At 67.0% G+C, this 12011-nt stretch overlaps 1 protein-coding gene across 6 annotated transcripts in view; it reads right to left on the bottom strand.

The window, feature by feature from the left end:
• Positions 1–1335: 1335 nt before the first annotated feature.
• The window catches only part of KDM4B (lysine demethylase 4B), a 115660-nt gene continuing 104984 nt past the window's right edge, over positions 1336–12011 (bottom strand). For all 6 annotated transcript variants that reach the window (XM_044752007.2, XM_070491769.1, XM_070491770.1 and 3 more), the window contains 10 exons: positions 11238–11416; positions 10209–10431; positions 8943–9019; positions 8766–8821; positions 8473–8581; positions 4515–4700; positions 4174–4338; positions 3856–3975; positions 2879–2971; positions 1336–1853 (listed from right to left, as the gene is read on the bottom strand). In XM_044752007.2, the coding sequence (XP_044607942.2) occupies positions 1677–1853; positions 2879–2971; positions 3856–3975; positions 4174–4338; positions 4515–4700; positions 8473–8581; positions 8766–8821; positions 8943–9019; positions 10209–10431; positions 11238–11416 (1385 nt within the window). In that variant the 3' untranslated portion in view covers positions 1336–1676. The remainder of the gene's footprint in view (positions 1854–2878; positions 2972–3855; positions 3976–4173; positions 4339–4514; positions 4701–8472; positions 8582–8765; positions 8822–8942; positions 9020–10208; positions 10432–11237; positions 11417–12011) is intronic.

Raw genomic sequence — 12011 nt, 5'->3', positions numbered from 1 at the left:
AGACACGCCGACGACAGGGGCAGTGAGTCGCAATGCTCGGAGCCTTTAATTCATCATGAGCCTAGAGGCGGCAGACGAGGGAAAATACAGCGCATCCTTAACCTCGGGGGGGGAAAACTGGGCGGGGGGGGGGGGGGTGTTTTTCATTTGTTCCCGTTTCTGCACCGGGACACAGACACGTCCCTGCAGGGAACGGTGTCTCCCCTCAGCCGGGCCGCGGCCTGTCTGCACCAGTTGTCCCGGAACCTGCGCTGGCCACGACCCCCCGAGCCGCCGCCGCCGCTGCCGGGCTGGCCTCCCCTCGGACCAGCAGCGGGGCGTCCCCTCGCCCTCCCTTCTCTTTACAATATAAATAGCGTTTCAAACTAATATGAACACAGTGAGGGCCCGCGGGCTGCTGCATGCAGAGGGACCCCGCCGCCGGCTCCCGGGACCCCCGCCCGGCCCGGGGCACCTGCCCCCCTCCCCCCACCAGGAAACGAAGGTCCTCGGCTCAGCGACCTTCTTTCCTTTTCCTGAAACATGTGCCTCCCGCCTGGCAGCTGCAGGACACTCCTCTCTACACGAGGACATCACGCTCTCGGGCCCTCGGGGGGACGGCAGGGGACAGCCGTGGCGGGAGGGCTCCACAGGGCACTGGGGGCCGGGCCCAAGATGAGAGGCACAGCTCCCCTCGCTCACAGATTCACTCCACAAGCCCTAGGAGGCCGCCGCGACCCCGTCTTGCTGCCCCCCAGACACACAAACCCACGCGTCGCAAACAGGACACAGGCCGCCACCGGCCCCCGGGGCCGAGGAAGGGCCCTGCACGCGCGGGGCCGCAGCCAGAGCAGGGTCACTGGCCTCGCCCGAGCCGGGGACAGCCAGACGTGGGCCCTGGAGCGCCTGACCCCTCTGCATCCTGTATCCCCACAGAGCCAGGCGTCCCTTGCTGCGGCCACGGGGGGTCACCCACACTTGTCTCTGGATGGATGGCCGGGCCACACGCACGTCGGGGGTTCCCTCACCCTGAGCGCTTCCTCCCTGACTCCTGGGGACCCCCGACCGGGGTCTCGCAGGGGCAGCTCTGCTGGGGGAGGAGCGAGGATGGAACCAACCAGAAAAGGCCGCAGGACAGGAGGGAGCCCCGACCCGAAGCCACGAGGCCACCCAGGGCGCCCGGGCCTCCTCCTGCCGGGCGCGGGGACCGGCCCCTGGGTCCCCCGGGCGCCCTGCCGCTCCGACAGGAAGGGCTCCAGCCACAGACACCGGAAAGCCAGAAGCTTCTCTCCCTCAGCGACCTCGGTTCTGGGTAAAGAACGTTGTGTGTTGTTTGATTTTTAAAGCCACAAATCTAGAAAACAACGTCGGGGGTTTTTTTTCCTTTTCTTTGTTTTCCATTTTTTCTTGCATTTTTTTTAAACAATAGGTATTTATAGAAAGAACGTCACAAAGGTGATCTATGTACAAAGTCACAACCCCAGAGGCTGCCGGGGGTGGAGACACAGTAGCACCTTTTCGAGAAGAGCTGACGTGGTTGGCGGGCTGAGGAGGGCGCCCCGGCCGCCCGAGCCCGCGGCCCTGCTCCCTGAGTCCGGGGCGCGTGCGCGTCCTGCTGCCCCTGTCGCCTCGGGGCCGGAGGCCAGGACACAAGTCACAGCGAGCGGAGGCCGGGCTGGGGCTCCCCGGCGGCCGTCCTAGAAGGGGGCCCCGGGCCGGCCCTGCGCCTGCAGGAGGCTCTCCATGAAGGCCAGGTAGTCCGGGGTCCGGCCCGAGTCCTCGGGGGCGCGCGGGGGGCCCACCCGGGGGCGCTTGGCGGCCTTCACCTCCTCTCCCGAGAAGACGTTCTCCTGGGGCGCCCCGGTGCTCACCGACTGCAGGAGAGCGACGGCACACGGTTAGCGGGGCCCCCACGTCCACACGTCAGGCCCTAAGCCCCGGGGGACGGCGTCTGCAGGTGGGGCCTCCAGGGGGGGTGACGAGGTCATGAGGTGGAGCCCCAAGAATGGGGTCAGTGCCCCAGTAAAGGGACCCCAGGGCTTGCTCTGCCTCCCCAACGCGAGGACGCGGTGAGACCAGACTCCAGGATTGCGAGAGACAACGTCCACTGTCCACACTCCCGTCTGCGGCATTTTTCTAGGAGCCCAAACGGCCTGAGCTCAGGCTCCGCTCAGGTGCCTCTCGGGAGGTGATGCCACCCTGCTGGGGGCCAAGGGCCCTAGGCCGCTGTCTCTCAGCCACCAACCCGAAGAGGGACACCCAAGGGCTGGGGACGCCGCTCAGCACTCCTGCCTTGGTGCTGACCTCTGATCCTGGAGCGAACCCCCTGGCAGCCAGGGCGAGAACAGGCCCACGCCCCCAGTCACGAGCAGAGAAGGGCAGGGGGTGTGGGCCTGGTCTGTCCTGCCCGACATGGCTCCCGGCCCGGCCTGGCTGAGCCTCCCACAGGGCAAGGGAGGCAGGGTGCCCGTCTGTCTGTCCCCCGAGGGGACCTGGCACCAGAGGCCAGCTGTGCAACGGCCCAGCTCCAATATCTTCAGCTCATTAGTCGAAGGCCACAGCCGCCTGCCCCCCAAACTTGGACTAAACACAAAAGGAAGAAAACCCGACAGGCTGTGGAGACAACGCCAGCCCGCTGCCCCGCCCTGGGACGCGCTGCGCCCTCAACAGCCACCAACTCGGGGCTCTAGGTTTCTGTCCGGGGGGCCGTGGCCAAGCTGAGGCTGGACACCGGTTCATCTCCCGAGGGGAACGGCCAGCCCCCCAGGCCACTCCCGCCGCACACCGGGCTCCCTGGCTGCCGGCCCCCCACAGGTGCGGAGATCAAGGCCATTTGAGACAGGCCACATCCTCAAGGAACACTGAGGGCTTCTGGGCCCCCCGCCGCCCGGCCACTCACCAGCCGCGACCGGACCCTCTTGGGGAGCTCCTCGTCCAGGGTGAAGAGGTCGCCTCGCTTCACCGTCAGCTGCGACCCGTCCTCAAACTCCACCTGCGGGGGGGTGGGCGCAGTTCTCAGGGCCGCACGGAGCCCGGCCCGTGGCCACCAGTGTGCGCCGGCGAGAGAGCACCGGGCCCTGGGGTCCTCCCTGCCCGCTCACGTCCCCACTCATCAAGGGAGGGCAGCAAGAGGGAAAGACAGATGAAAAAAGGGACGAGGTGCTGATGAACATGAGAGGAAGATGGCAGGGGATTAGTGGTGGTCGGCTGTGGTCGCTGGAACAGGGGTGGGTGTTCTTTGAAGAGTCCATGCCTTTTTTTTTTTTTTTGCTGAGGAAGACTGAGTCTGAGCTGACATCTGTGCCCATCTTCCTCTGTTTTATGTGGGACGCTGCCAGAGCATGGCTGATGAGGGGTGCACAGGTCCTCACCTGGGATCCAGGCCCGCCAACCCCAGGCTGCTGAAGCAGAGCGTAGGGCTCTAACCACTACGCAACCAGACCAACCCCCAGATTCCACACTTTCAAGTAATTTTTTCTCTACAATGAAGGAAACAAACAACTATCTCGATTTTAAAAAAACAGGAACTCTGAAGTATACATTTAAAAATGGTTAAAACAGTACACTTACGCTATGCATTTTTACCACAACGGGAAAAAAAATTGATAAGAAATATAAATGGGAAAATATCAGACAGTTGGGGGCCCCTTCCACCTTGAAAATAAACAAGCCTTGACCTCCTAAGTCGGGGGGCATCCACCGCCCCCACCGGGATCTTGCCGGGCCCGACCCCGACCCCAGCCCCCTTCTCCGTCCTGCCCCATCCCCTCTGTCCTTGTCTCTATCTCCGGCCCCTCCCACCCCATCCCACCCCATCCCGCCCCGCCCCGCCCCGCCCCGCCCCGCCCCGCCGCTCGAGGGAGGGAGGCTGCCCACCTGGTAGATGTGGCTGGTCACGGCGGAGATGAAGCGGGCCTTGTAGATGTTGCCGTCGGTCCACCGGAGCTCCACGAAGTCGCCCTCGGGCGGCGGCCCCAGCCGGGCACAGTCCCTGCTCTGGGGGAGGAGCGGCGGCTGCGGAGGCCTCCCGGGGCTGGGCGCCCCCTCCCGCCCCGCCGCCGCCCGCGCCCGCGGACAGTCCCTGTGGCGGAGGCCGTCTGCTCCGGGTCTGCAGACCCGCCCGGGGCTCGGGGACCCCGCAGGCCTGCCCCCCCCCCCCCGCACCCGCCCCCGGCGCCCGCCGCCCACGCTCACGGTGATGCTCTCGGGGTACAGGTTGTCGCTGTAGGAGCCGTCGTCGAAGTTGACCTCGTAGAAGGTCTGCGCGGTGGCGCCGATGACGCGGCCGCGGTAGTAGAGCCCGTTGCGGTTCTTGGTGATGACTACCTGGCCCAGCGACACCGCGCGCAGCAGCTGCACCTGCGGGGGCGGGGCCGTGAGCGCGGGGCGGGGCCTGAGCACGCAGGGGGCGGGGCCTGAGCACGCAGGGGGCGGGGCCTGAGCACGCAGGGGGCGGGGCGGGGCTGTGAGCGCGGGGCGGGGCCTGAGCACGCGGTGGCGGGGGGGCTGGGGCGGGCACTGGCGCGGGCGCTCACCGTGTGCGGCCCCGACTTGTGCTTGAAGCAGGTGATGGACACGACGTAGGGCCAGTCGTCCGGCTCCATGAGCACCCCAGCGGCGTGCGCGCAGGTCACGTGGAAGGAGGTGGAGCAGTGCTCACAGGAGCACTGGATGCAGGCGCCCGACAGCTTCCTCATCCGCTTCCGGCAGTACACGCACTTCTGGGGGTGCAGGGGACAGGGGCTCAGCGCGCCTGTGACCCCTGGGGCTGGAAGCCCGTCTACCGGGCCCCCAGGACTGTCTCCTGGGTCGGGCTGAGACCCAGGGCTGGAACCGGCCTGGCAGCCCAGCCGTGGACGGAGGGAGCCTGGGAAAAGCCCGGAGCTGTGCCTGGCCAGAGTCTTGACCGCGGCGGACAGCCCCCCAAACCAGCCCCGGCAGGGCCCTCCAGGCCCACCAACCCGCCTGCAGTGGGGTCCCTGGAGCACTTCTGGGGGCTTCTCCACCCGCCCCCCTGCATGGCTGCCTGCAGCAGGCACCAGAGAGCCACACACTGGAATACAACGCAGCCGTGAAGAGGAGCGAGGCCCTGACACAGCTGCACAAGGACGCACCTACACACACGACGCTCAGGGAGAGAAGCAGACACAGAAGGACACACGGCATGCGATCCCATGGATGGGAAACGTCCAGAACAGGCCGATCCACAGATAGCAGGCTTGTGGGGGCCAGGGACTGGGGAGGAGGTGGGGGGACTGCTGATGGGGACAGGACTGTTTTGTGGTGATGGAATGCTCTGGAATTAAAGATAATGGCTGACTAAGTCTGTGAACATCCTAAAAACCAGTGAATTGTCCACTTTAAGTTGGTTACAATGGGGGCCGGCCCAGTGGCACAGCAGTTAAGTTCGCATGCTCCACTTCAGCAGCCCAGGGTTCGAGGGCTCGGATCCCGGGTGTGGACCTAGACACCGCTGAGCAAGCCATGCTGTGGCAGCGTCCCACATACAAAGTAGGGGAAGATGGGCACGGATGTTAGCTCAGGGCCAGTCTTTCTCAGAAAAAATAAATAAAAATAAAGATAAAATGGTTACAATGGGGAATTTTATCTTAACCTTGAATGACATGCCCTGCATGGCAGCCCCCCAGGAGGAGCGGCATGTGTGGGCGGGCACCGTGAGAACGCCCCCAGACCTGCCCGCGTGGCCCTTGGAGCACCCAGGCCCTGGCCGGCTGTGATTAACTAGGGCCTCCATCACTGGCAACCGTGTTCACGAGCCAGGCAGCCCCGCGGCAGAGGCGCCAGGCGATCGATGGCGATGAGATCTCATGATTAACCTGTCAATACCGACTCATCCCTCGGCCGCCGGGGACAGGCTGACACGCACGCTCCCCGCGCAGTAAGCCTCCAGTCCGGGCCGCGGGCTCATCGGGGAGCGGGAGGCGGCACCAGCCTGGGGAGAGGTCCAGCCTCGGCCAGTGGGTGCTGAGCAATCATGCACGTGTCACTATGTCACCCGAGGGCATCCAGGGCCCAGGAGAGCCCAGCCACGACCCCACGGCCAATGCCCAGGAGAAACCCACGCCCGGGTCTGATGGCAGCACGGTCGTTGCTGCCCAGGTGATATCTCCTTATTTTGAGTGTCCGAGTCACGAAGATATGGGCCAGGCCCCCACGGCCGCCGCGTGTCAGGACTGCGCAGGGGGCCGCCGTAAGGGCCTGGCTGGGCCACCCTCATCTGTGGCCTCAGGGCTGAGAAGGGACACAGGGTGGGCTGCAGGGGTCTGGGGAGAGTGGTGGTCCGGGGAGGCCTGAGCCTGCCCCCTGCTCCCCCCCCCAGGCCCTGATGGTCCCCAAACCTCAGGAGGGCGCACAGAGAGCACAGAGCTCATGCCACCCGCCCACCGGCCGAGCCTCCAGGGCCCCAGGAGCTGCCCCTCCACCCAGGCCCCCCAGACCTCACGGCTCCTCCAGGGACTATCTCAGCCCGGTGAGGGCGCGAGGGCATGGCCCAGAACCTGGCTACCCTGGGCTCAGGCCGTGGGATGGGCTGGGCCAGCCCCCACTCCCCAGGGGCCCCCAGGCACCCAGAGCCGGGGGCCAGACGGATGGACGGATGACCAGGAGTGACGGTCCCTGATCCTGCGGCCCGGGAATACGGGCAGGCGGCTGGGCACGCAGGGGTTAAGCGCCGTGCGCGCTCCGTCAGGCAGTCAAGGCCGCCTCCTGTGGAGGACTTTAATTCCTCATTACACGCGCTGGTAACGAAGAGGCCGCGCTGCAAATGTCAGGCGATCCATAAAGCGTCTGGGGGCACATCGGTCGGCCGCGCGGACGTCACTCCGCCCGAATGATGAGGCGGCCGCGGTCCCCTAATCACCTGGCCCGGATCCACTGCCCGCAGCCCGATTTCTCTGCCTCCCGCCCGCGGGGGCCTGGAGGGGCGTCAACACCCAGGGCTGCCTGGGAAATGACCCATCAGACAAAGCACCGGGATGCTGTTGGGGGCCCCAGCCCAAGGCCAGCCCCCAGTGCCATTTGACGTGTCCCCTCAGGGCCACCACTCCTGCGTCCCTTAGTGGGGACACATGCCCAGCAAGGCCGCCCACAAAGTCACAACACTGCCGACTCGAGGGCGGGCCCGGTGCACAGACGGCAGGATCAGCGCCGGACGTGAGGCCCGTCAACGGTCGCCGAGCAGGGGCTGTTAGCAGCCCATTCTACAGATGGGAAAGCTGAGGCACAGATAGGTCAAGGAAGGTCTTTGGAGTCACACAGCTGGCTGATGGCCGAGCTGGGAATGGAAGCCAGCACTCGCTCACGGCCACACCCCGCCTGCTGCCCCTGAAGGTCCCCCAGGGGTGACCGTCGTCAGAGAGCATCCCGTCCCAGGCCAGCGCTCGCTCATCAGAGCGGGAAGCTGAATGCGCATGAAGAGGGGCCAGTTGGGAACTCCGATGACTCAGCAGTGAAAATACAACCGGGTGCACAAATGCGCGAAGGGCTCAAAGGGAAACTTCTCTACAGAAGGCACACGCGTGGCCACGGGCACACGAAATAGGCGCTCAATACCGCTATTGTCAGGAAATGCACGTGAGGGGCCACCCACGCCTGCCAGAACGGCTGTTGCCAAGAAGATGAGAGAGGACAAGCGTGGGCGAGGACGGGGAGAACGGGAAGCCTGGCGCCTGGCCGGTGGGAGTGCGACCGGTGCGGCCCCGTGGAGAACAGGGTGGGGGCTCCACACGATGCAGCCATCCCACCGCTGGGCGCGTCCCCGAGAAACAGAAACAGACGTGGAAGGGATGTTGGCACATGCGCATAGCAGCCCGGACGCGGAAACCACCCCAGTGTCCACGACGGACGAGAAGACACAGGAGATGTGGTGTCAACACCAGGGGGCAGCAAGGGGCTCGAGAAGGGAGGCCTGGCACTCACGACGCCACAGCCGGGCCCCAGGGCACAAGGCTCAGGGGGACCAGACACAGGACGCCCGCTTCGAGGCCCCACCCACGCTGTCGAGCCCGTGGAAGCAGGTCGAGGGGCGTCTGCGGGGACCGGTCAGGACATGGGAGATGCTGGTCCACAGCATCCCACGTCAGTCCCGCGAGACCAACGCATTCTAGAGCCGGGCGGGCAACCTCGCGCCCATGGCACCTGCACTGAGCTCTGTGCAGAGGGAAGCTCTCCTGTTAAGCGTTTTTACCATGATTTTAAAACCAAAGGAGGAGCGAGTCAGGCGAGGAGAGAACAGGGCGGAGCACATGCGGCTCCGGCTCCTGGAGAAGCTGGAAACCGCACCTGTTGCTGGACCGTGGGAGGCCGCGTCTGTACCAGACGGGGGCCGGGCCATAGCGCCCGGGGACCCGCCCTCCTGGCACCTCCGTGCTTGTGACCCTGCACCTGCGCCTCTAGGCAGAACCTAACGGGTTTGCCCAAACAGAACGCCATGGCGGCGCGCCCTCCACCCACAGGCCCAGGCACGGGGCCTACCAGCTTCCACCGCTGCTCGGGGATGCCGCTGATGTCCACGGGGTGGCGCTCCATCACGTTCAGGAACCGCGCTTCGGGGACGGCGATGGCGCAGATCACGTGGATCCACCTGGGGGGAGCGGGTAGGGTCAGGGGTCACGGTGCAACGCCCCCAGTCATCTCACTGCCCCCCTCCATGATGCTGCTGCCAGCTGGTCAGGACTTGGGGATGGTAAGGGACGGTCCGGGTGCTCGTTTGCTCCTCCTGGTCCCGCCCCCCGGGACTGGGGGCCCGCAGACGCCCCTGCACCCACCTCCTGTCGGTCGTCATCTGCAGGGCGCCGCCCCGGAGGTTGCACAGACAGCACTCCTGCGGGACAGACAGTGCATGAGGGCCACTCACTCGCCTGCCCGGCCCTCACACTTGAGGCCGCCACCCTCCCTGCCGAGGCGGAGACCGGGCGCGAGGCCGCCAGCCCAGGGCGAGTTACCGCAGTCCAGGCGTGTGCCGCGCACCGGGAGCATGTCCAGCCCTCGTTGACCAGCTCGGGGCGGATGCCGTAACAACCTGGAAGACAGCGGGGGTGGCTGGGACCAGGGGCTGGCGCCTGTCCTGGAGGCTGCTAGCACACTGAGCGGATGGGGCCTTCTGGAGATGGGCGGTAGCACTGAGGGCATCGGCGCCCACCACCCCCTACCTCCCTCCAGGCCACCACATGTGGAGCGGGAGAAGGGCCTGGAAACAGATGTGGCGAGGAGAGCGGCCCCTCGTGGGAGCCCCCATGGGTCTGCTCAGCCCAGGCCCCTCGCCGCCCCCAGCCCAGACGGCCCGCCAGGCTCTGCAGAGCCGAGACCCTGGAAACACCACAGGGCTGCCAGACACGGGGCCCAGAGGGCAGAGCGGCCATCCAGTGCTCTGGCGGAGCGGCTACTCCTGAGCCCATGGCGGGGGCTCTGGGTCTGGGGTCATCGCTTGGCAGGACTGCAGGACCCTCGGCCAGCTGGGGCCACCCTGGCTGGAGTGGACAGTGGCCGGGTGCTGAGGGTCCCTGAGGAAGCACAGGGAGAGCAGGGCAGTAGATGGTCAAGGGCCCGCACCCTGCTCTGTCCCTGAGGGCGCGTCCTAGCTCCTGGGGGATGTGAGGGTCCCCCCCCTAAAGCTCCAGGTCTCCAGGAGGAGCCTGTGCTGAGCCCTCTGCTTCCCCGGGTCCGGGAGCCAGGCATCTCCCCCGGGGTGGTCCCCAGAGTGGCGGGCAGTGGGCTCGGCGGCAGCCGTCCCCGGGGCCTTGCCTGCGCAGGAGCATGGCTCACGTCCAGGCCCAGCACTCGGAGTGGACACTCCCGGCCAGAGAGAAGGAGCTGGGGCCGGCCTCGGCAGGGCAGGGGGAGCCGGCCAGAGAGCCACGGCGCCTCCCTGCGTGCACAACCTTAACCAGCTCCAGAGAGCGCCCGCCCTGTCCTGCCTCCATCTCCCATTCGCCGCCCCCTCCCGCCCGAGAGAGGGGCCGACATCCATCCTCCTGCCTCGGCCTCAGGATGTGGGAGAGGGGGTGGCGATGGCAGAGATAAATCAGACTCTGGACCGTTCCAGAAGCTCGGTTTTGCCATCAATTCCAACTCGGGCCCCACGGCGCAGACTTTAAAAGCATCGTGGTGCCTGACGGGCACCTCGTCTCTCCCGCCACCTCCCAAGCCCCGGAGGGGAGGGCCGGCCCCGGGGGAACTCTCCAGAAGGCCCCGCGCCGGCCTGGACTCACTGGCGTGGACCTGCAGGCAGCACTTGGCGCAGGTGATGAGCGGGCTCGTGCCGTCGTCGCCGATGTAGGAGTTGGCGGGGAGCGGCTCCGTGTTCTCGCCGCCGGACGTGAAGCACATCTCCGGGATGAGCGGCCGAGTCTTCTGGCCGCTTTTGGAAGGTGGCGCGGCCGAGGGGCCCTCCCCGAGGGAGGCGGCAATGGCCTCCTTGTCCGTCTGCAGGGACTGCAGGAGAAGGCCACCGTCGTTGCCGGACCTGCCGCCCCACGCGGCCTCCACCCCGCGCCTCGGCCGGGACCCTGCACCGCCCCGGGGTCTCCCCCCAGCCCCCACCCGCTCTGGGCCCCCGAGAGATCCTCCAACACGCAGACCCTGGCCCGCCCCCACTGAAACCCCATGGGGTCACAGCCGGACGCACCCTGCCACCGCCTGCCGCCCCAGCCCTCTGGTCCCCACTGTCCCTCGCTCCCCTCCAGCCACACAGCCACCTCGCTCTGCCTTCCACGCCCAGACCCGACACCGTCCTGCCTGGGGCGCCGTCCCCGCAGCCTAGAGCTCAGACCTCAGGACCTGGCTGCCCCGCGAGGCAGCCCCAGCCCTCCACCTGCTGCGGGTCCTCAGGGTCCTGACTGTCACCTGACGCCCTGTCATCTGTGCACTCATGTGGAGCGTCCTCCCCACCTCCCACGTGCACCCCATGATGGCTGCACCAGTCCTCTCTGGGCCCCCAGACCCAATCCGATGAAGAGAAGGGAGCAAAGCCGGCTCACAGTGTCGGTGTCCCAGCCGGGCCACGCTGGTTGGGCCTCGGGTCATTCATGCCACCTGCCCCCTCCCCAGGCCCCCAGCCACCTGCCCACGGCCCGGCTGAGCCCTCTGAGGACAGTGGCCCATGAGGCCTCCACGTGGGCCCCTCCCTGCAGACTGCCCCACTTTTGTGTCGATAAGTTACACTCCGGTAAAACTCAGAACCAGCACCCCCGCCCCCTGGTCCCCAGCGCCCCTCGATGGCGCTGGCCCGGCCCGCGCACCTGGCTGTAGGGGTAGAAAAGGGTGCAGATGGCGCAGTAGGGCTCGGCCAGGGCGGCGGCCGCGTTGAACTTGCGCTCGGCCTGGAAGCTGGCCGCCTTGCTCTTCCACTGCAGGGCCAGCGGCACGCGCAGGGCCTCGGGGTCACTCACGTCGTCCTCTCCGGAGAAAGGGAGCGCTTCTGGAGGAAGGGCGGGGGGGGGGGGGTCAGCGCCAGGGACCCACGCCCGCACCCCACGTGTTTGCTGCCACGAGCAGCCGCGGTGCCAGGGTCCCCACTTGGCGGCCCCCGAGCCTCCTGCACAGAGGCCCCCGCCACCCTGCTCGGGGGCCCTGGTCCCGTCTGGGAGGAGACAGGGTTGGGGGGTGGGCCAGGCCCTGGCGGGGCAGGCGCAGAGACCCCGAGCTCACAGGAGCTGAGAGAGGAACGAGGCTGGGGGTCAGAAAGGGGCAGCGTCACCCAAGGGCCCAGCAAGATGGAGACTGCTAACAGACGCCTCCCCACTCCCGCTCGTCGCCTGTCACAGGGCGGCCTCTGCCCCCAGCCAGCTGTGCCCAACACCCTGACGCCCCAGTGCTGTTTCCCGAGGACACAGGGGGAACTCCGGCCCTGAGAAACGGGTGCTTGTGGCCGAGGTCCCGGCCATCACTGCAACCGGGCAGTGCGGCTCTGCGGTCCTCCGGCTCCGAGGCCGTTTCTCACACCTCCACCTGGGGCGCAGCTGCCCTGCCGGGCTGCTCACACCGGACAGGCCAGCCCCGGACACAGGAGTGTC

The sequence above is a fragment of the Equus asinus genome, chromosome 20 (assembly GCF_041296235.1).
Source record: "Equus asinus isolate D_3611 breed Donkey chromosome 20, EquAss-T2T_v2, whole genome shotgun sequence".
Classification (NCBI taxonomy): domain Eukaryota; kingdom Metazoa; phylum Chordata; class Mammalia; order Perissodactyla; family Equidae; genus Equus; species Equus asinus.
This window is presented reverse-complemented; position numbering and strand designations above follow the sequence as displayed.